At 38.7% G+C, this 22,304-nt stretch overlaps 1 protein-coding gene across 2 annotated transcripts in view; it reads right to left on the reverse strand.

Annotated features, from left to right (window-relative positions):
* PRRX1 (paired related homeobox 1) overlaps nt 1–22,304 on the reverse strand; it is a 72,637-nt gene that overhangs the window by 17,354 nt on the left and 32,979 nt on the right. For both annotated transcript variants that reach the window (XM_082438924.1, XM_082438925.1), the window contains exon 2: nt 181–356. In XM_082438924.1, the coding sequence (XP_082295050.1) occupies nt 181–356 (176 nt within the window). The remainder of the gene's footprint in view (nt 1–180; nt 357–22,304) is intronic.

The following is a 22,304-nucleotide window of genomic DNA, read 5'->3' on the forward strand; positions in this document are numbered from 1 at the left end:
CATTCACTGCAATTTTTAAAAATACTCTGCTGCCAAAAGAAACACAATTAGAAACTGATTCTGTTCTCATGCTGTCCATTTATAATTCTTTTTAGTATCAGCTCTGGTCTGAAACCTGCAAGTTGTGTTTTTCAACAGTCTTCAGAGATGTGCCTCTAAGGAGGGGAATACTCCGGTTACCTGCACTCTGGCCTCGGTGAGGTTCACCCGGCGGGCGAGGTCTTCTCGCACAAAAGCATCTGGGTAGTGTGTCCGCTCGAAGACACGCTCCAAAGCCTGCAGCTGGCTGCTGTTGAAGGTTGTCCTGTTCCTCCGCTGCTTTCTCTTTTTCTTTTCCTCTGAGTTCAGTTGATCATCTGGAATAGAAGAAATTGATGGTAAGGAGCTAAAAAGTCACGTTGGAGGTCCCGGTTTACACTTCTTTACTGTGTACCTACAGTGAGATTGTTTCCTTGGCTCACATGCTTATCAAAGTGCTATAGCCAAATGCCACTTTCAGTGTGCAAATGCAGGCATTGGTGCTATCAAGTTCATATGCCAAGAACCCGCAGCAGTTCTGATGCTTGGTCGTTGCTTCTAAATCTGGGACCAGACCTGAACTGTCAGAGGGATATTTTTTGTATGCTGAAAAAAAAAATTTTTTTTGAAGCCTGTTTTGTCAAAGAGGGCTAAAGGAAAATTTAACTCCTCTCCATAGTCTCTGGAGATGGGGGAAGGAGAGTAGATTGCTTTGTACCTCATTTGTCTTAGACAGTATTAGAAGGATCTCTGTTTTACCAATCATTTTCCTGGAAACAGCAAGTAACTCCCAACTGTATTTGCTCAAGGCTCCATGCTGTTGCTGAGGCAGGCTTCAGGGGCCTCGGCCTAGATCAGAGCTCGTGCTATAACACCATCAAAAGCTGACACTGACCCTCTAAGAACTCAAGAACAGTCCTGAAACATCTCTGAAACAGTTTCACTCCAGATTTGAGTTCTAAGGCTTTGAGCTCTTGGGAACCTTTGGAGAATCATCTCCCCATGTTTTCACCTGTCAAGATTCCTCCTTGGTTTTCTCTGAATGCCCCCAAAGGCACCCTGGCAAGCTGATCATCCAGGTTGCCCATGGCAGTCAGAGAGTAGTGTGCTCCTGTCCTGCCACCCTCCTTCAGCCCCGACAGGAATGATGGATGTGTGAAGCTGAGCGGAATACCAGTTGTGCTAACACCACCATCAAGCCCTCACCCTGACACCCAAGCCACTGCAGAGCCCGTGTAGCACTCAGAGATTTATAGCTCGAGCTGCTCAGGCCCAAGTCACATGCTCAGCCTGATGAACTGAACTCACACTTCTAATCACTTTCCCCACTCAGCTCAAAGAAAAATATGAGGAGTGAGAGTGAAGATGGAGAGAAAGAAGAGCATGGCCACTCGCTCCACATTCAACAGAAAGTAGCTCTCAGGCATTTTTTCCAACATGTAAAGTCTCCTGATCCTCTCTGACTATAAACACACAAAACACTCAAGAAAATTACTAGCATGAATTCTAATGCCCCAAGGAGAGTGACCCACCCCTGAGCTATAGTAGTATTATTACAAATTGAGGGCATGTTCCAGATTTGGGTGGGGATTCAAAGTGCAGCTTAAATCTAGGAGTTCCTAGCTCAGATCTCTCAGTGCCTAACTGAGGCCTCCAAGACCTTTTCATGAGAGACCCCTTCATGAGGGCTGCTTCATCAGTGATGCCCTTGGAGCTCAGAAGAGAGACTGCTCATTCCTTCCTGATAGTTAAAGTACCTAGATATAGTAAGTGCTTGTTGAATTTGTGTCCAGGGAAAATGTGAAACTTTTCCTGTCTTTAGAAAATTGTTTCTGTAGGAAAAAAAAAAAAAAAAAAAAACAGTATGATCTCAACCACATTCCTCCAGCTAAGAAGCTGCTGACACCCATTCTCTCAGCTTTATGGTTGTGTTCAGAGTTGACCACCTCTCTAGTTTCTTCCACTGTGGTACCTCAACTAGGAGCCCTGCTTTGAAGGCACTTTTGTGACACTCTCAATAAGAAGGTCAGATCAGTGGCATCTTGAGAATGGAGCCAATTTAATTATCATGATTTCTGGGATCTATCAACGCCTGGAATATTCCATCCAACAACCCTGATTTTACCACTATTTAGCTATTAGCAAAATTAGTTTACAATAATGTCAACACTAGAGTTCAAACACCTAGGATCATACATCTTTCAGCTGTTGCCTTGCACTTGTATGTTCCTTCCTATTTGAATATTTGAAGGCATTCCTGTTGCTCCCATTCTCTTTCTAAATCTTTTTACAGTTCTATGTCTTGCACTTCAGGTCTCTCTCAGTCATTCAGGCCTTTTGACAGCACCACACCTGTATTTCATGCTCCTATTAAACAGAAGTCTGCCAAAAATCTTTAGCTTCCATACCAACCCTAGACTGAGACCAATTAGACCCTAGGCTATTTTAATCATATAAAGGAAATCCCTTGTTAAGCCAATCCCATGATTTGTGTTCTTTCCTCAAAGAAAATGCTTTCTCAGGTATAACCACAAGTTATAAATCCTTTATGCTGTTTGGTAAGCCCATTTCTTCTTGTACTGCCAAACTATGATGGAGAACAAGAATTTTTTATGTTTTGTTGTTAGTACTACAACCTGCTGCATAGTCTCTCAGCAGTTCTTTGAAATCTTCCACTCTTCACTCAAATTCCACTGCTTGTCCCCCATAAACCACCAACTCCCCTGACATGGGAGCAAGGGAAATGGAGAATTATAGTTTATGACAGAGAATAAATAGCTATGATGACCTGAAATGATTCCAGCAAAAGTTTCCCAGTGAATGTTCTTGTTGTTTTTAACAAATGAAAACACCAGTCCAGATCATGTTGAAGGTGAGAAAAGACACACAAATAACAGGGGTCCAAGGAGTGTATCTGGCAAATGTCCTTCAGAGCACAAGTATAATAGAAAGAGACAGTGAGAGGGCAACAGAGACAGCTTGAGCGGCAGCCCTTCGGCTCGTCTGTCTTTGCTCACTAATCACCAACTATGAGCTCCCTGTTTCCCCCCAAGAACACAGAACAGGATCAGTACAATCTCATCAGCAGCAGGAGAGAAAATGTGAACATCGTACAGGTTTACAAATGTGGGGTATTTGAAACACCTGGGATAAGAACTGTTATCAGATTCTGAACTCTGGCTGAATACAGGGTAGAGAAAGTAGTGTATTTTTATCATTGCTGGACTATCATCTTTCTGGTAAAAACAGCTACTGTAAAGGTTGATTTTGAAAGATGCTGCCCAAGGATGCTGACAGCCAACTGGCCATCAGGAAATAGCTAATTCTTTGGTATTCTGAAATGGGTAGGGTTCACCAAACTGCAGGATAACCACAGGGTACATGGATACATTTTTATCAAAATCATGTTTCAAATCCAAGGTGTTTACAGATTCTATGGATGATTATGTATGTTATGAATGATTGAGTAAATTGTAAGTATGCAGTTACTGCCATGCTTTCTAATAAAAATAAGAAAAATGATCTTATTAGCAGGTTAATTTTCACTTGGATTCATGAGTCGTAAAATATTGGCACCACATGAAACCAGAGAAATTATCTAATTCAACCCTTTTATTTTACAGATGAGGTAAATGAGGCTTAGAAGAATGAAGTGATTTGCCTCAAATCACAATACAAGCTGTGACTGAGCCAGAGCTAGAAGCCAGGACTTCTTTTTTTTTTAATTTAAGGTATAGTTGATTTACAATGTTGTGTTAGTTTCAGGTGTACAGCGAAGTGATTCAGAGAGATATATATATATATATAAAAGAATATATATTTATTCTTTTTCAGATTCTTTTGCCTTATAGGTTATTACAAAATATTGAGTATAGTTCCCTGTGCTATACAGTAGGTCCTTGTTGGTTACCTATTTTATAGATAGTAGTGTGGAAGCCAGGACTTCTGATTCCACTCTACTTTTAAGTGCCAATGACAACATACACCCTGTGCAGGAGAGGGGCAATGACTCACCAGAGATATAAATAGAAAACCACTACCCCAGGAAAAAATTTTATGGGAAAGATAGGTTTATCCAAACTAGCTGTATAAAGAGGGTCTCAGGAACAGGGTCCACATGTATCACACACTGTTATTCCTGCCAGAAGAGCCATTAAAAAAATGCAACCATTCTCATCTAGGACAGCAACTTTGATCCAGATGTTCTTGGATTTCACTTTTCAAAGTCCTCTGTAAGTCCTTGCTTCATCAATTAAGTGTGTGCAGGGTTACTTTAGCAGAGTAGTAAACCCTCATCTTCCGTCTTCTCCTCACATTCATATTAGTGCTTCCCTTTCTTTCATTTTAGGACACAGTTCAAAACTCTGTCTCCTATGACACATCTTAATCCTACTTTCTCTATAAAACTTTGCTGATAATGCCAATCTATATTGATTTCTCCATATCTAAATTCCTAAACATATTTTAGTACATAATCAAATACTTTTTAAAAATTATGGTTCATTTCTTTTTTATGTAAATGTTTTGTCACCTCGCTGTGCTCAAGTATTCCTATATAAAAGACATAAGATCTTTTGATAGATTAAATGACAATAAAATTTGAAAAAGTTATAATAGTATTGTGGTATAGAAGTAGTCCCAAAAAATTAGAACCTTGGTGATTTACGTAAGGTTTTACGTAAGGGCTGAATAACTTCTGAATTCCAATGATTATTTTTAACAGTGCATAGTAAATAATTAGGTTAACATTATCTTTTGTCCCTGGATAATTTTACCTGTGGAGGAAAAAAATCTTTTTACCATGTTTCTTTTTCAAACAGGTTCACCACCAGATTTAGAGAGATGGGAGAAAGCTGGGTGGGTCTGACTCTTCTGTAAATGAAGGAGCTGGTCCTTCTTTTTTATTCCCTACAAGAAAAGCAGATCTAAGATAAATGAATGATTTCAACAAACAGGAACACGCAGGGGGGAGAGCTGCTAAAGAGAATGGTGTTTCCGATGGAACAGGATGTTAGAATACTTATCAAGCACTTCTTTAGGAAAGAAAGTCGTAAATTCTAGGGAGGAGACCCCTCACGCTTTCAAGTAGAAGTTAAAGAGAACAATAGCTCTGTCCTTGGCTCTAGCTTGAAATTCACTCTGAACTTCACTCGTGGCTGCTGAAGGTTCACTGAAGGGAGGGTGGAGAAGACAGGGAGGGGTGCCATCCTCAAGCCTGAGGAGCCCGCAGCACACCGCGGTCCCCCCACACTAAGGTTTGCACTCACTGTGCAGGCTCCAGTGTACTCCCAAAGGCCCTGACCCTCTCCTGCTCTGTACCTTGTGGGACCCTTGAGATTCCAAAATCAGTCAGCCAAATGTAATTTAAAGGTACAGCAAAAACATATTTTAGGAATAAAATCTGAAGGAAAAAAATGTGTTTCGTATGCCTGAGTCACATCAATTTGAGAAGAAATCTGATGCAAGAAGATAAAACGCCAGCTTCAGTAGCAGAAACCAACCACCACATCAAAGCTTGTCATCTGCCTTTTGGCTGAAAACATGGCAGGCGAGCGGATCTAAAAAGCAGGCTGCTGATCATTTTATGGGCATTGAAGAATGTTTTCAAAGGAACTTATATTGCACAACAACTACTTACTTTAATGGGATTTGTGTGGTTCAGGCCCTGTAACCTTTGGAAAATTGAAGGGAAGTATAATTGTAAAAGCCACTAAAAACTGTTTAGCGTTTATTGCAAGGCTTATGAAAAGCAGTGAGATACAGCTATGGCATTCATTTGAGCTTCTTTGGTTACACTAAGCTCCAATTGTAATTAGGACAGCATCCTTTTAATAAGTGCTCCGATAAATGGCACATAGGTCCTCACCGGGATGAGTGTAGACTGAGTTTAGCACATCCCACTGACCAAAGCCGAGTTCAGCAGCACATCTGCATCTTCTCGGCAGCATACCTCATATCCTCCACTGCTGAATCCCAGAAACTGTCAAGAGTGACCAGCTTTCAGCCAATACAAATGCCCAACTGTACAGCTATTACTCGCCTTAGGGTCATGGCTGCCAGAACCTGAGCTTTGCATCATGGTCTTTGATGAGTATATTTTTTCCTTTACTGTCAACTTGGCATAGACATGGTTTATTTTTGGTCAAGTATGAGTCCTAAACCTTAGAAAATAGCATTAAAACGCCTTAAACATTTGGGGGAATATATGTTCTTTGGAGAATAAAATGCTCTAAAAAGTCTGAAATAACGTTATTTTGAATGGTTTTCACCCAAAAGATGGATCAGTGGCTCTGTGTAAAGCTATAGTGGTTTCAAGCAGATACAGCTCAAAGTTGAGCTCTCTGAATATAACCAACTCTCATTTGAAATAGAAAATACTGGAGAATATGAGGTATCATAATACAGTTTGTACTGCTTTTCACTTCTTCATCTCACATATTTGCTTTCACCTCTGTAGGACCAATACATTTCCATACAGTCAAAAATATCAACACAATCCATATCATCTTATCTACTTTAACTCTCTTAAGACATTTTTCTGAAAGGATTCCTGACCAGAACCTTGAGGATATCCGATACAAAGCAAGCCTTCCGATGCAGCCCTATATTGGAACCCTAGCTTTCTTCTGGGACTATATTGACAATTTTCCCCATGCTATCATTTTTCCATGTGACTCTGGGTCTATTTTAGACTATAACTTCAGAGTACAAAGTTTACATGTGTATTTAATTGAAGCTCTTATCAATGCTCAGTGAATACAAATTAATAATCAGACATAAAATATTCATATATTGGAATTATTATCATAGGAGTTCAGTTACTGCACGAAATACCTTCCCTTCGATAAAGACATAAAATTCCAGCTTCAGATATGTAACCTACTCCCAATTCTCTACGGATGAATCACTTATTTACTCATTTTTCAATTCATTTCTGGATGTCTAAAATAGTGGAAAATGAGAATGTTTTACTCAGAGCCAACTACACTATAATCAGGAGGGAGTGCAGTGGAGTAGAGAGGAAAGTTCACTGGCTTGGCGATCAGAATGACCTGTGTTCTCCTATAGGCCCTGCTACTTTAATAGCTGTGTGGTCTTGAGTAAGACACTTCACTTCTCTGAGCCTCAATTTTCAAAACAGTAAAATGGAAGTAAGACTACCTACTTCCTAGGGTCACTTGAAAATATAATGAACACAGAGCAGGCAGATAGTCTGGCACATAGCAGTTGTTTTGTTAAGTGGTGGATTTTACAGCTACCACTGCTGCTGTAATTTCTTCTTGGAGGTGGATTGTCAAAACCACCGCTGGTCTTCCTTTTTTCTTCTGCTTACTGTTTGTTGGTATCTAACTATTCACTAAGATCTCTATCACAGCATAATTGGGGAGATAGTGAGAAAAACATTCAAATATGTTGATCTGGCTTAGTTAGGTTTGATGGAGAGCATAGTTGAGATCTAGGGAGCATGAAAAATGAGTAAAAACTTTATAAATTAAAAAGAACTGAAACATGACAATAGACCCAAAATTGCACATGGAAATCAGTGCAGTTTGGGTCACTTTTCTACTGCTAGTCAATTCCTGGCTTTCTAACAAGGCAATCAATTTTCCTTTCTCAACTAAAATTTTGAAAAGAAACTTTCAGAAAGCAGGCAGATTCTAAGACTCAAAGACAGTTAAGCAACCTGTTCCTTTAACAAGTAATCTCACTAGAAACAAGTTTTTAAAAAAAATACAGGAAAAAGGAAGAAGACAACCAAGGGCTAAAACCCAGGCTATGAAAATTCAATGATTTCGCAGCCTGTTTGCCTCGGGTTGACTAATTCGGTTGCCACATGTCTAAAAACACAAAAGTTGGGTCATACTACTCAATATTTATTCAGTGACTTTTTTTTTTCTAAATGTCTGAGCATTTTGGTGAATTCCAAAGGGATAAAAGAAACCAAGGAAAGCAAATTCTGGGAAAAGAGTGAGTTCTGATGGAGATTTTAAAAGCTTTCTAAACCTGCAGTATTCCAGGTGTGTGGTCCCCTTGGAAGCGCCGGGTACTTCAGTAGGATTACAAACAAAGCTCTAGAGGAGTTATAAGCTCCAGTCTTCTTTAGGTAGCATTTTCCCTTTGTAGTAAGACTTGTTGTTATTTTGTAAAAGACACAACATCTGTCTTAACATTAGCAGTGGAAATTGGTGTCTTCATGGGAGGCAACCACTATAAGTCATTTTTTTTTAATGATTAATTTTTCAGGTAATAAATTTTAATGTCCTCAAGAAAAATATGGTAAAAAAACACGTTTTTTTAAAAAAACAAACAAACAAACATAGCTGACAGCAGATAGTAATGAAGGAGATGTGCATGATTAATGAGTCAGCTCAGCTCTTGAAAGGACAGCAGTGGTGGAACAAGACTCTTTCACTTGGATAAAAAGACAATTATGAGGCTTGAACACTTAAGAATAGAAGCATGACTTGTATTTCCTTATGCTTTTTCATCTCAAGTTAAAAGGACAGATGCCTATAGCAGAGAAAGCCACAGAGAACAGAGAATTAGCTTTTCATCACAATAAAGATGGAGCCAAGGATAACTGTAACACTGTATAGAGTAAAGGAAGAGGGCTAAAGAGGAGATTAAAGCCCCTCTCAGGTGTTACTCTGGCCTCTGACATCAAACTAATATAAAGACTAAAATATGCCAAAATGGTCAACATAAGAAGCCTGGTATCTTTAAACAATGTTTAAGTGAAAGGAAATTAAAATTCTCTTTCAAGAATTAGGAAAGCCAAAGTGTAAACAGTGGTTTAAAGCTTGACATATTCTGAGAAATGTATCACACTGTAACGTCTCTGGATTTCAACTTTCTTATCTGTAAAATGGGGTTGCTTTATGACATAAACAATACATGTTTTTTAAAAATTATAACAACTAGGCATATACACATTTCCTTCTATTTTGCTTTCAATTCTGTTATGGAGCAATTGTGGAAATTGGCAATTAGGGCGTTAGATTGGCAATCAGGAGGTTCAGATCCTAATTCAGCAGGATTGCTGACCAAATATGTGATGTTTGGCCTTAGTGTTCTTACTGGAAAAATTATAGGTTGGACTAGGCAACTAAGATCTCTTTCAAATCCAGCACTGTGGGTTTTTAGGATTGTTTTTATGTTTTCAGTATCTAGCCCAATAGAAAACTTTTAATAATTGTTTGTTTAAGGCAATGAATGAACCATGTCCTTTGGTTTTTGTTGTTATGTTTTTGGTTTTGCTTTGTTTTTTCTTGTCTTTGTTTTGGAAAACCTTTGGCTAGATGACATATTGGATGAAGACTATTCTGTAATTACTCATGCCTGGAGGAAGCTGAAGTGACTGACCCATTCCTGTATGCCCAGAGTACTCTGCAGATATGTCTCCAAACTGAAATTAATGTGAATCTTTATTTTAAAAGAAATTAGTTCACCTATAATCACAGTCAAGAAAAGAGGAAACCTGAGAGGTTTCTAAGAAACAGTTATTCTAACATTTAAGTTTACTTAACAGAAATGAGAATAACTGTTATTTCTATTATTACTTCTACTAGCTTTGACCACCTAACTGTGGGTTGGGTGACAGTACACTTGCTGAAGACACTGTGTCAACTGCTTTAGACTAATCCCAAAACTGGTGCCACTAACAATGGTCACACTTATTCTTGACCTTCACATCCTGTCTCTATCACCTTATTCATTCATTTGAACAAATATTAAGTGTGCATCTACTACACACGAGGCAAGTAGGTGCTCTGAGAAATAGATAAATATTACATGTAGTCTACCTTCAAGGAACTTTATAGTTGATTTGGGAAATGAAGCCATGAGCACTTGAAAAGTAAAGTAAAAACAGAGAAAAGAGATTCCAGTAGATGTGGTGGCCATCAGAGCCAGTAATGGGCGAGGGAGGAGTACAGAGACACCAAAGCGGGTGGCAAGTAAGAAGACACAGTCAGCATGAGCCTCCCTCTGTCACGTGTGAAGTTTAGCATCCTTTTTTCAGCTGCATTATGACTTGTCATTCCATTCACCCCATTCTGGTTGTTCAGCTGATGATGGTGACAGATCACGCCTTCCTCATTTGTCATTCATACTCTTCTTTGACCTTGTCTGTCTTTGCCTAACCACACACACTAGGCCTTTCCCCTATCCACTGACTCTTTATACTGATGGCACCTTCTCCTCCTCCAAGTCTCAGTTAACCTCCATAGTTAACCTCCTCCTGTCAGCTTTCCATAGGGACCCTCTTTGATCACCAAGGAGAAGTAGCCTTCCTATAACTATTCCCCTTCCAGAATCGGAATGAACCATCTGCTTTGTAACTTATGACTATCTGTAATTATTGCTGTTGATTGGCTCACACACTAGAATATGAGTTTCATGGGGGGGCAGGAACCTTTTCTGACTTGTAACTGTAGTATCCCAGCCTCTAGCATTAGTGCCTGGCATACTTTAGGCTCTTTTCTTTGAATGACTAATGAATACGTTAACTGTGCTTGGTGAAAATGCCTATTCTGTACACCTGGTTGATTCATACTCAGCCACCAAACCTGACAGCCCTTTCAGGGATGAGTTTCTATAAAGTCTTGGCACAGAAACTTTCCTGTTATGAAGGGTTACTGCAATCTCTGCAAGGCACATAAATTCCAGGAGCATGCGTTATCCAGGTCTTTGATGCACTTTCTTTGTACACGACTTCGCATCAGTAATTATCACCCCAGTTAGAAGAGAGCCTTGAGGCAGGCGAATAAGTGTGTAGAACAGAGCCCTATACATCTCAGTAACACTCATTAAATGTTTGACTTTGGTAATGATGACACATTATGGAATTATTGAACATTTTAGTTGTGACCTGATACAGTTATTTCTGTTCCAAAAATATATATTTTTAGCTTTAGGTTGTGTTCTCTTCTAGTTAGTTATTTCTGTGTTTTCCGTTCCTTTTCACTGGTAAAGGAGCTTGGGCAAAAGCATGACTAATTCATTCGCCAACATACAAGAACATTACTGTCTGTCAACCACACCTAAACCTTAATTATATGGTGATTTCCTCTCCAGGGATATGTGACTTTTAACCGGTAAGAAAGCTGATGCACTAAGGTCATATGAGAGAAAAAAGGTTTTGGGCAAAGCACTCAAAAATCCATGTGGAATAATCTTATCCCACTGAATCATGTCCCCTGCTGTTGAACAGCCCTAAAGAACTCCTTGTTAGTAGGTGATTCTGTCTGCCTAGAGTGGAAACCTATGAGTAATCTATGTGTCACTGTGACTCATGTCATGGCCACCACTTCCAACTCCGCATCATCTGAAAGTTGGCAAGAAGACTTTATACTGCTCAACTCATAACAGGAAGAAACCAGGATGGAGGAAAGACCTAATAACAAGTTTTATTGATTAAAAAGAAGATAACTAGAAAAGGAGGATAACCAAGGGTAAGAACAATGGCTTTTTAGTCACCACCTAAATCATTCTCTTCTTTGACACCTGTTCCCAATGTGCATCCATTGCCAATACAGCCATTCTTCCTTCCCCATCCTTGCGTCTTTTTACAGATTTTCCCTACCTTTAGATTTTTTCCCAACCTTTAAGTTATTTTCAAGAAAGGACTTTGATAGCAATATGTTGAACCAAGAGGAAGGACAAACCAGGACAAACTAGTGTTTAATTCCACTACAAAACTCGTGTTTAATTCCACTACAAAACCATTCTTCAACTTTCATTTGCTGGCTTTCTTCTTATTTCTTCTCTATTCCTCTGCAACTTTGATAAAATGGCACAGGGTTTGACGATGTGGTTAGCTTACTGGGAAGGCAGCACCTTTAAAATAAAGCATCTTAGGAATAAACTGGAAGATTTTATGAACTCAGGTGACTCACAAAAAAAAACATAATATGCATCAGGTGTGTAGGTGGGAGAAGAGATTTTAGAAAATAAGATTTTATAAACATAATGTTTGCCATAAATTTGTTGAAGGAAGTGTGCATACAGTAACTGATCTGGGAAAGTGAGACCATCCTAAGCTGCAGTTTTACACTTTTTTATCTAGCCAAAGAGGGAGTTACCTACAAGGAAGTCAACTTCCTTCTTGCTATTCAGTTGTGTTTTGCAGACCCCTGCTGGGCTCCTTCACTTTGTTCTGTTTGGTTGTTTTCAAACTAAGGTTTTCCAGTAGTGGCCATACCTCCCTTGAGAGCATAATTAAACTTCTTTCTTTACTACAGGTCTGTCAGTTTGGAAGTAAAACTCCTTGGCTAGAGGATTATCATGATTTTCTTTCCTGGAGACTTCTAGTTTTAGCACCAGTCTCAGATCTTCCCAAAAGCCAAAAGGGCACTAACTTTGTTTGTCACTAAGCCTAGGTGGTCACCGAATGACATCAGTATAATTAACTTCTTGACTTGAGAGAGTCTAGTTTTATATCAGACTTTATCTCTAATTAGTCATAACCCCAGATCACATTTTCATGATAGTGATTTTATACCTTTCCCCAGCAATCCAATGTTTATGTCTTTTCATAGAATTGTATTATAAAGACAATTTTATATAATTGGTGGGGGCAGGGGTGGGGGAGCTACTCCAGTGGATTAAAAGTCAGACATCCTGGGTTCTTGACCTGTCTGGTACTAAAAATCATGTGTTTTTTTTTCCCAGTCATGTGATCTTAAGCATGTAACTTTGCCAAGCTGGGTTTCCATTTCTATTGTTATCAAATGTGGCATGTTATTAGATTTTTTAATATCTTTTCCTGATTTTAAATTATAAATTCTTCAAATACTTGTCCAATGAATAAATCTGTGCCCTCAAAGAGGTATATAGTAAAGAATAACATATTTACTTACTAATTATCTCCAATTTTGGAATCTATGATTAACTAGATATTATATAACTCCAAGGATACACAGTTTTGTAGTCAAATTTGCAGTGTTCTTGATGTTTTAAATAACATTACTGATGATCTTTGTGGATATCAGGGTTATTTCAGCATTGCATAGATGCTTATTTTCTTTTAGATAAACTTTAAAGAAAATGTTCAGATTTAGCAAGCATTCAAACAGTTGAGAAGAGAGCAAAGATGAAAAACCATTTTATAAAGTTCTGGAATTTTAAAATAATCTGACATTTAGAAGTGGGGGACATATTTTTTATAAAAAGTCTGTGTGCATGTGCATGTGTGTGGGGGTGTGTGTCTGCATGAGTGTGTGTGTGACTCAGCTCAGAGAATCCTGGGTTGAACTGCAACAGTGCTATAAACATGAGAACCAAAAGCAGATCCAACTGCCCACACTGGAAAGGACCAACCATTGGCACGGTGAAAGATTTTACTTGTTTGGGCTTTCCGTGTAGCCCACTAAAACCGTTAAGACCTATCATCATTACCTAGTCTCATGTCAGCTATATCTGGTAACTCACTTTGACATATTAGTTTCTAGGTAGGAGCTCCCCGACAATGGCTCATGTGATATCAGTGCCAGCTGGACTCAGCTGTAAACAAAAAAGAATCTTAAATAGATATTTCAGATGTTTAAAATTTAAATAAACCAAGGCAGAGTGTGTAAGGTTCCAAGTGAGTCGATTGCCAAGTTGTGCTGGTTGGTACAACCAAGCGCTATATCAATGGGGTCTTAAATTGCTGCACAATGCAGACATAGAGGAGGGGAAGTGGCACAAAAGGAGTAGGAGTGCATTAAAGATGAATCACTAAGGATGCTCCTCCATTAAACTGTGAGTATTTATACATTAACACCGTCCCACTAGGACCCAAGTAATATGCGAGCCTTTGGAACCATTTGCAGTATATGTTTCAAAATCCAGACCAAAGCCACTAGGTAGATTTTATGGGTCCCTCTAGAAAAGCAGTTTCTTGTCAGGGCTGGAAAAATAATGTTACAAAGGATCCAGTAACAACAGAATTTAGGCCTGTTAGTTAGATTCTAAGTTGATGCCTCTTCCAAAAGGAGAGCTTTCAGAAAAACAATTTATTTTCCAGGCTGAGAGAAAAACTCTGACATTTAGGATTAAGAAAAGTTTGGTGTATAGTCTATTATACACAGGGTGCAGATCTGTTGGGGCAAATCTATCTACCATTTTACTTGTTTCAACAAAGACTATCATGATGACGAGTTTCTCCAAGATCATCCCTTGTGGGAGCTCAGGACAGGAGACAGGAAGATGTATGTCAGTGGCTTTCCCAAGTCTAGCTTGCTTCTCAAGGTGCCTTTAAGAATATAGTACAGCTAAGAAGGCAAGTTTGCATACAGTCCTATACAATGACTCCAGTGACCAATGGCCAATAAATCAATTACATCTTTGTACCCTGCTTAACCTTTGGATATGACGAATATTTGGAGTGTGTTTTTTGTGGTCTCAAGCCAAAAGTTAACCACAGCCTAGAGATTTTTAAACCTCAGGAATAGAACTAGAAATCTATGTTCCCCACTTTATTCTCAGTGCAGTTGGAGAGGACAGAATTCCATTAGAGAGAGACAATGTAATTGTATTCATAACTTCTGAGGGTTGAGAGGTTGCATTTATATGATGCCTTTCTTCCAAAGATCATAAAACACCTCACATATGCTATTTCATTTATATTCCAAATGTGTTCACAGTATAAGAAAAGAGCACTTAATACAATTTTAAGGAAAAATATATTAATAATTTAATACAGTTTAGCAAAACGAAGTAAAGTAACATTTACTTAACTTAATATACAAGAGAAACCAATGTTCAGTAACATTCATAATTAAAAATGGTTAGTGGGTGAGTTCATTGTTTTTATTTCTAATTAAAAATTTTATTTTACTTTTCCCAACTTCTCAGGATCATATGAGCTTTTCTCTTTTCTTAACTCTAATTGCACTAAGTGCTTGATTCACACAATTTAGCACATTGTTATACACTGTTACATTGTCTTCTTTGTTTTCTATGTATTTTAGTCTCAATAGCTACTCAAAGGGAGAGACTGGTGTGTATTGGAAATGACACTAACTCAAGACAGAGCCTTGAGTGCCCGACCTGTGTCTGCCCCTCACTGTCATTCAACAAACTCACAGCCTTACTATGCTCCAGTTTCTTTACTAACAAATGAAAAAAAATCTTAAAGGATTGTTGTGAGGTTCAGATAAGATTTTTTTTCTAAAAACTACTATGCATACAAATAAGACATTATTATTGTAAACTCTGCGAAGGCAGAGACAATATTTTGTAACTGTCTTACCTGCTTTCCAGGATCTAATGTGATGTTGTGTTAATATGATTTCCCAAGTAAGTACTTAATTAATATTTCTTAATAACGAACAATTACTGAGTACTTACTATTTTCCAAGAATCACTGTTAAGTACTTTACATGGAATATTTTATATTTCATTACCTTAATAGGTCATGTTATTATTATGCTCATGTTGCAAATGAAGAAACCAAGGCTGAGAGGGATTGAGCAGCCTGACCAGGGGCACATAGCTGACACTGGACTCTTAGTAGTTTGGCTACAGAGCCCAAGTTCTGAAACTCTTTACTCTGCTTGCCTTTCATAGAACCAGCATTCTTTCCTGAAAGTATGCAGGGGTTGTAAAATGTCCTTCCTAAAACTATCAAAAAATGAAAGAACTTTTAAGAAGTGCATAGGAATTTGTGAGCGTGTGTTGGATAGAATTTTAACTCAGAATTTGAAATAAATAAATACACCAACTTCTTGATATATATGATTGGGTTGCAATCGTATGATGTGTATAAGAAGTGTTTCTTTCAGAGAAACACTTCTGAGCATTTGATTTGGCAAAATGTTAAACACTGAAGTTACAGCCCACGAGATGTTTCTATTCTTCTCCTGATCAACTGGTGACAAATTCTTCCCAGAATCATGGGAGCATAAATCCGATTGTGCACAAGGCCAGTGGGAACAAGATAATTGCATAGATCTAGTACCCATCCGTTACACTCAGCATCGTCAATCACTGAACTGCCACGACCTCAGCTTTCAGGAATCCCCACGTTGTTTGAAAGACTCTACTATTGCCATTTATGGAAGAACCATATTATACTGCCTTTGTCTTAAGTGCCATCAAACTAAAATTAAACATTTAAGTGTTTATCCTTCAGAGGGTACTCGTGTGATAGAACAACGGAAAACATGAGAAAAAAACATCAAGATGCAATACCATCTGATGTGAACGTAGATAAGCACCTCAAGTTAAGGATCCGGTGAGCCCCACTAAGAAATTAAGTTGGGTAGTTCTCTTTTTAGTTCTTTTGTGATGGAGACTACATTTGTTAGCAGAAATGTGCCTCTGCTTTTCCCTCACACGCACCTCACACACAGGCCAACTCCATAGGGGGCGTCTGACAAATGAGCAATTCTTGAACAAAGCAAGCAAAGCATTTGGTCTGAGTAGAGACGGAACGATCAGTGGCCCACAAATTAAACTGAGTTCATGCCCGCGGTGTATACGAACCTTTAAACCATGGAATTAAAATCAAGTTGCAATGATGAATCAGTTCAGGTTTCCTATCTTGTGTTTTCTTTCTATTCGATATGACATATGTTTATTGAACACCTAGTGGCTGGTGGGTATGAAAGGTCAATGGCCTTCACCCCCACAAGGAGCTCACAGTTTAGTGGGAAAAACAGATCTATAAACAGGTAACTTCAAACAAAATGAGCTACGTAAAATAACGGAGGCATACGCTGCACAGCTGTGGAACACAGGAGGGATCAACTGTATCTTAACAGATGAAAAAAAGAGTCACAGAAAAGGAGAAACAAATTGCACTGAATTTTCAAGGAAAAAAATTACACTTTGACCGGGGGGGGTGGGGTGGGGTGGGGGAATGACTGCTTGTAATGGATGGAGCAAAGTGATAGAAAGCAGTATTACTCATTCCTAATAGAGGATTTTCCCTTCATTTATTCCTCATTCCAGCCCCATGAAGGAGCATGTCATTGTCCTAATTTCAGAGTTTCAGAAAAGTAGACATCTCAAGAACGCAGGGCTGGTAAGTGATATGATCTTGACTTTCCTGTGTTGCTGAAGCTGAGCACTGGGAGCTTTGAGAAGAGGAGAAAGATGGAGCTGTAGGGAAAGCAGGGCCAGATGGTGGAGGGCCTCCTAAAACATGCATTTGGACTTCATCCTTTAGTGCAGGGGAGTCAGTAATGAATTTTTCAGCAGGGGAGTGGGTGACAGGAGCAGTTTTGCCTTTCAGATAGCATCCTGCTAATTGCATAGAGTGTGGTTTTGGCTGGGCATGAGGCAAACATCGACACTTTATATATTCAAAAAGTCAGTACTAATAATGTGGCCCATCCTGCTACTTCTAATGCTCATGATGCTTTAGGCATCTCTGATTCTTTTTTTTTTTTTTTAATTTACTTATTATTTATTTATTATTTATTTTTGGCTGTGTTGGGTCTTCGTTTCTGTGCGAGGGCTTTCTCTAGTTGTGGCAAGCGGGGGCCACTCTTCATCGCGGTGCGCGGGCCTCTCACTATCGCGGCTTCTCTTGTTAGGGAGCACAGGCTCCAGACGCGCAGGCTCAGTAGTTGTGGCTCACGGGCCTAGTTGCTCCGCGGCATGTGGGATCTTCCCAGACCAGGGCTCGAACCCGTGTCCCTTGCATTGGCAGGCAGATTCTCAACCACTGCGCCACCAGGGAAGCCCCAGGCATCTCTGATTCTTAAACTTCCACCATAATATCTCTGTCCATCATCTCTCACTATCTCTCTGGTATGTACCTGTTTTTAACCTCCCTGCTCATCTTTCTTTCAATCTATTAAGTATATGTGTATCTGAGTTACAAAAGATGCAAAGTACAAATTCAGGACATGAAGAAGTGCAATTTTTTACTGTATGGCAGAGCTTTGAAGGACTTTCCAAATGGTCCAAATGTATATCCAAAAAGTCCATGCACCCCTCCACTAGGAGCCTGCAGTAACGCCACCCATCAAAGGCTCTATACTACCTGGTATTGCCTCCACCCTCCAACGTTCCACCTGAGACCTACTGAACTTCCCAGACTCCTGAGGAGTCTCACTTTAAGCAACTTGATTTATTAAAAGAAGAAAGAAAATTTCCAAAAATATAATATCAGATATGACAAAATATTGACCACAGGATATTTTAAAATTGCTAACTCTATTTGTATATTTTAAGTATAATTATATATATATATGAAAACCCCAGAAATGCATGCATTTGTACTTTGAGGCAAACTGGCATTTCTCATCGTATTTTTGTGTTGCTTTGTCCAATTCAAATCCAAGCGAGCCTGTCTCCTTCTGAGCCCACAGGAACCCTTATTTCTCTTCTCTTCGCCATTCTCCAGCCCTTTTTACTATAACTTTTCCTTCAGTCTTGAAATGGGCAGACCCCTCAAGATCCTCATCCCCAACCCCATTGCTCATAATTCAGTTTTCTGTGAATTGAGAAAGTTGCCTTCTTGCCATTTATCTGGAGGAGCTATGTGCACACTGCAGCTCCAGAATGGAACAGAGAAAGAAGTGAGACACATTCAGAAACTCAAAGAATCCCTCTCTTTTCAAGGAACTAAACATTTACCCCTCTGAAAGTGTTTTATACAAGAATAAAAATCAAAAGTAAAAAAAATAAAAATAAACAAGGCTTATTAATGTTTGCTGGAGAAACAGAAAAGCTTTTTCCACGAGAAAAGTCCTTTCTGTACTGAAATTGGCAGCCAGACGGCCTGAGCATTTATCTCCTGCACAGAAAGTGCTCTGTCAGGCAAGCTGTGATTAACAATAAGCTGAAAAACACGCCCCAGACTTCCACTGTATTTTATTTGGCAGAGAGGAATTATTCCTCAGCACAAAGTATTTGCAACTGGCATCAGTTAAACAAGAAATTATAACCTTTAAAAGCCCTATTTATCATTAGCTGCAAAAGTGCAGACTTCACCATCAATTACTCTGACAAAGGATTACAGACCATCAACACTGCACACAGGATAACACCAGCCTTGGCGGCCAGTGGGCCACTCTGAAGGGAGGATTAGAACATTAAACACCAAGAGCCCCTTCCCCAGAGACCCCCCTCGACCCTTCCTCGCCCACCCTCTTCCCCTTTAAAGGCTGACTCTCCCATCTCTTGCACTCTCTCCCTTCACCAGCAAGCTTTCAGCAAAAAGATGCAATGGTTGTGAAAGGCCTTACTTAAGAATCTTTGGCCAAATCAAGTCAGCAGCAACTTTGCTCCAGTTCTGCTCTGAATGAGCTCTGTTGATAAAAATGGAAATGACAAGATTGGTTTCTGAAAACTAAAGAAATAATATGGTCTTATTCCTCTCAGCTGCTTCATTTAGAGGCTAACTGGTCAGAAAAATAGTGAATTTTAATAAGCAAAAGGCCTCTACTGTGATTCTAAAACACCCTCCCAAACCCTGAATGGTGCCTATGTATTCTTGGAAGAAACCTTTTTGCATTTCACTGAGGCATTAAACCATCTTTAAATGATTTCATCCCTTAGGAACAGAAAAACAAAGAGATGCTTTGTTTTCCAGACTTTAAAATAAAAAAAAAATTTAGTCTCAAGTGCATATATGTGGTTCGACATCTTTTTCAAGAAACATGTGTGTGTATCTTTATTTAGATTTAACTTTCCAGAGAAGTATGAGGTCATTGTCAGTATTACTATCACCTTGTTGCCAGTTAACTTAATTTAAATGGTCCTGGAGTTTCTCTCAGAGACTTACAGATTAATATTATTATTCCCTTCAATATTTTGCTTTTATTGACTATATTTGTCTCAGTATACAAACATCAGTATTTTATCAGAATGAAGTAAAATAACAGAATATATGTAAACCACTTATTTTTTGTTTAGTATATAGTGATCAATAAATGATGCTAATGATGTTGTTGGCAATAATGCTGATAAAGATGAGGAGGAGGGGGAATATGCAGTATTAAGATTTGTGTTTATAAAGCCTTTTTAATGTTATGAAAGAACACTTGTGAACATCTATATCCATATATATACGAATGCAAGTTATACACGTGGTATATTCTTAACTGTGTGAAACAACATTCAGCAAAAAAAGACTGGAAGGAGATAAATCAAAATGTTAAGAGTATTTACCTCTGAGTGATGCAATAACAGATATTTGTCTCATATTGCCTTTTCTATACTCTTCTTTAATTTTCTATGATGAGCTTCTCTTACATTTATTATGAGAAAAAAACAGAAAAGGTACAGGCAAGGAAAAAAATCAAAGCTAAAATATTAGGCTTGCAAGGTGATTGTGAATGTATATACTTTTCACAGCCAATATGATAACCCTTCGACTGTTCGCATTTTTACAATAAAGTAACTGAGACTTAAAGAGATTAAGTGATTTGCCCAGTGGAAACCAGGTAGGTACCACAGCCAAAGCTGAGACACAGCTTATTCTACTTCTAGGCCTATGTGCTTTCCCTTTCTCCTTGCTGCCTCCTGCACTGATGTGTGTGTGTGTGTGTGTGTGTGCGTGTGCACACTCAGGCACTCTTGCACATTCACATTCCATATCTTTCCCAGTTAATGTGGGTTTAAGAAGCGGGTCTATTCATATGTGAGGCTCCTAATCTCTCCAGATTAGAGCATGTTCCTTCATATTTGGTCTGCTATGTTCATAAAAACTATCACAGGGCTATCACTTGTGGGTGACCGCCTCCAAAAATCACAGGAGTTTGGATGGCTTTATTTAGCTCTATTAGGTTCAAAGAATGTACCAGGCAGATTCTCAGTCCAAAAATAATTTCCTTTTATTAGTGCTCTAAATTAACTCATGGAGGAGTGAGCCGAGCTAAATTAAAGCTTTCATACAGCGAGGCCCCAGGATTTTTACTGAGTGGTAAACGTTTTCTCTCCCTGTGAGAACTTTACTATTTCCTTCCTCTAAGAGAGGCTGTGCTTAGATGCAAAGAAAGTAGCTCAAAGCAGATCTCAGAGAATTCATTTTATTTGACAAAGACTCTTAGTTTGAGTCCCCGGTGTGGAATATTTAAGATTTTATAGGTTTTCCTAGCTTTTAAAGTAATTTGCATGTAAATAAAGAGATACCAATCTCTAGCACAAATGGCAAAATGTGTTCTTTGCCCTTTTTTAACTGGAAAATTGAATCATAAGAGCCATTGAGTGAGGTATTTTTACTTATAAAGAACTTCAAGTGGCTTAAATCTTAACCACATCCTTTCTGGACTGCCAGCTGTACTTATGTTATCTTTTCATAACCATTGGAATACTATGGCACATTCCTCTCTGAGAACTGCACACTAGGGAAGAGGCAAAGTAAGACAAAAAATATGATATTGAGATCCAAGGTTGCCTCTTTTTCTCTAATACAGACACGTCACCGCTGGCCGTGACTAATAATGCATTTAGCACCCTTCCTGTAGTGGGGGGGATAACACCCACCGAGTTTCCAAGTCGCTCTAGAAAAGCATGCCAGGCTGGTCTTACTGTCATGTGGCCCTGGGACTTTTCACGTGTCACTCTCTCCTTTGCTCCTGCCTAGCTAGCACCTTGCATGAGTGACCCGTGCAGATGTGAGGTGTGGATGCTGTCTCTCTTTTGTGCTGGATTTTGGACACGTACCACTACAGGGAGAGGAAGCTAAAAGCCCAAGCCTTTTATGTTGAAGTCTAGAGGGAAGCACATCTATATTTTATGTCTCCACACTGAACATCTGGAAGGTCCCAGAAAAATCATCCTAAATCACTCTAAGCCTATGTTACATTACATCAACTGGGGTGCCAGATAAGGGCCCAGAGAACAGAGCAAAAAAGGGTACATCCAGGAAAAGAAGTGAAAAGAGAAGACGCAGTTAGGATAGTTGGAGGGAAAGGTGTGATTTCATACCTCTTATAGATTTCTTGTTGACTGGAGGTGTGACTTTCTAACAGGAACTAACAGGAAGTGATTTTTCTTTTTACCTTGAATATATATGCATTTTATTTAAAAAAAATAAAAGATCAAATAAATAAATAAAATAGTTTCAGGACCTTAAATACATCTAGTTTTATGTTTTCTTTTTATTATTTATCAGTAACTATTATTCTTATAATATCTAATGCCAATATGAGGCTATAAGTTCACACATAAAGACTTTAAAAATGATTCCTCACTGAATAGAGCAAAAAAGCACATCCATAATTATTAGCCACTATTAATCAAATCACTGCTTATGTGTTGCAGATTTAATATTTTAAAATAATGAACCAGCACTACTTCAGTTGCTCTCTTTTTTTTAACACAATCCAAATCTAAAAACTTTG

The sequence above is a fragment of the Balaenoptera physalus genome (genome assembly GCF_965194825.1).
Source record: "Balaenoptera physalus genome assembly, chromosome: 1".
NCBI lineage: Eukaryota > Metazoa > Chordata > Mammalia > Artiodactyla > Balaenopteridae > Balaenoptera > Balaenoptera physalus.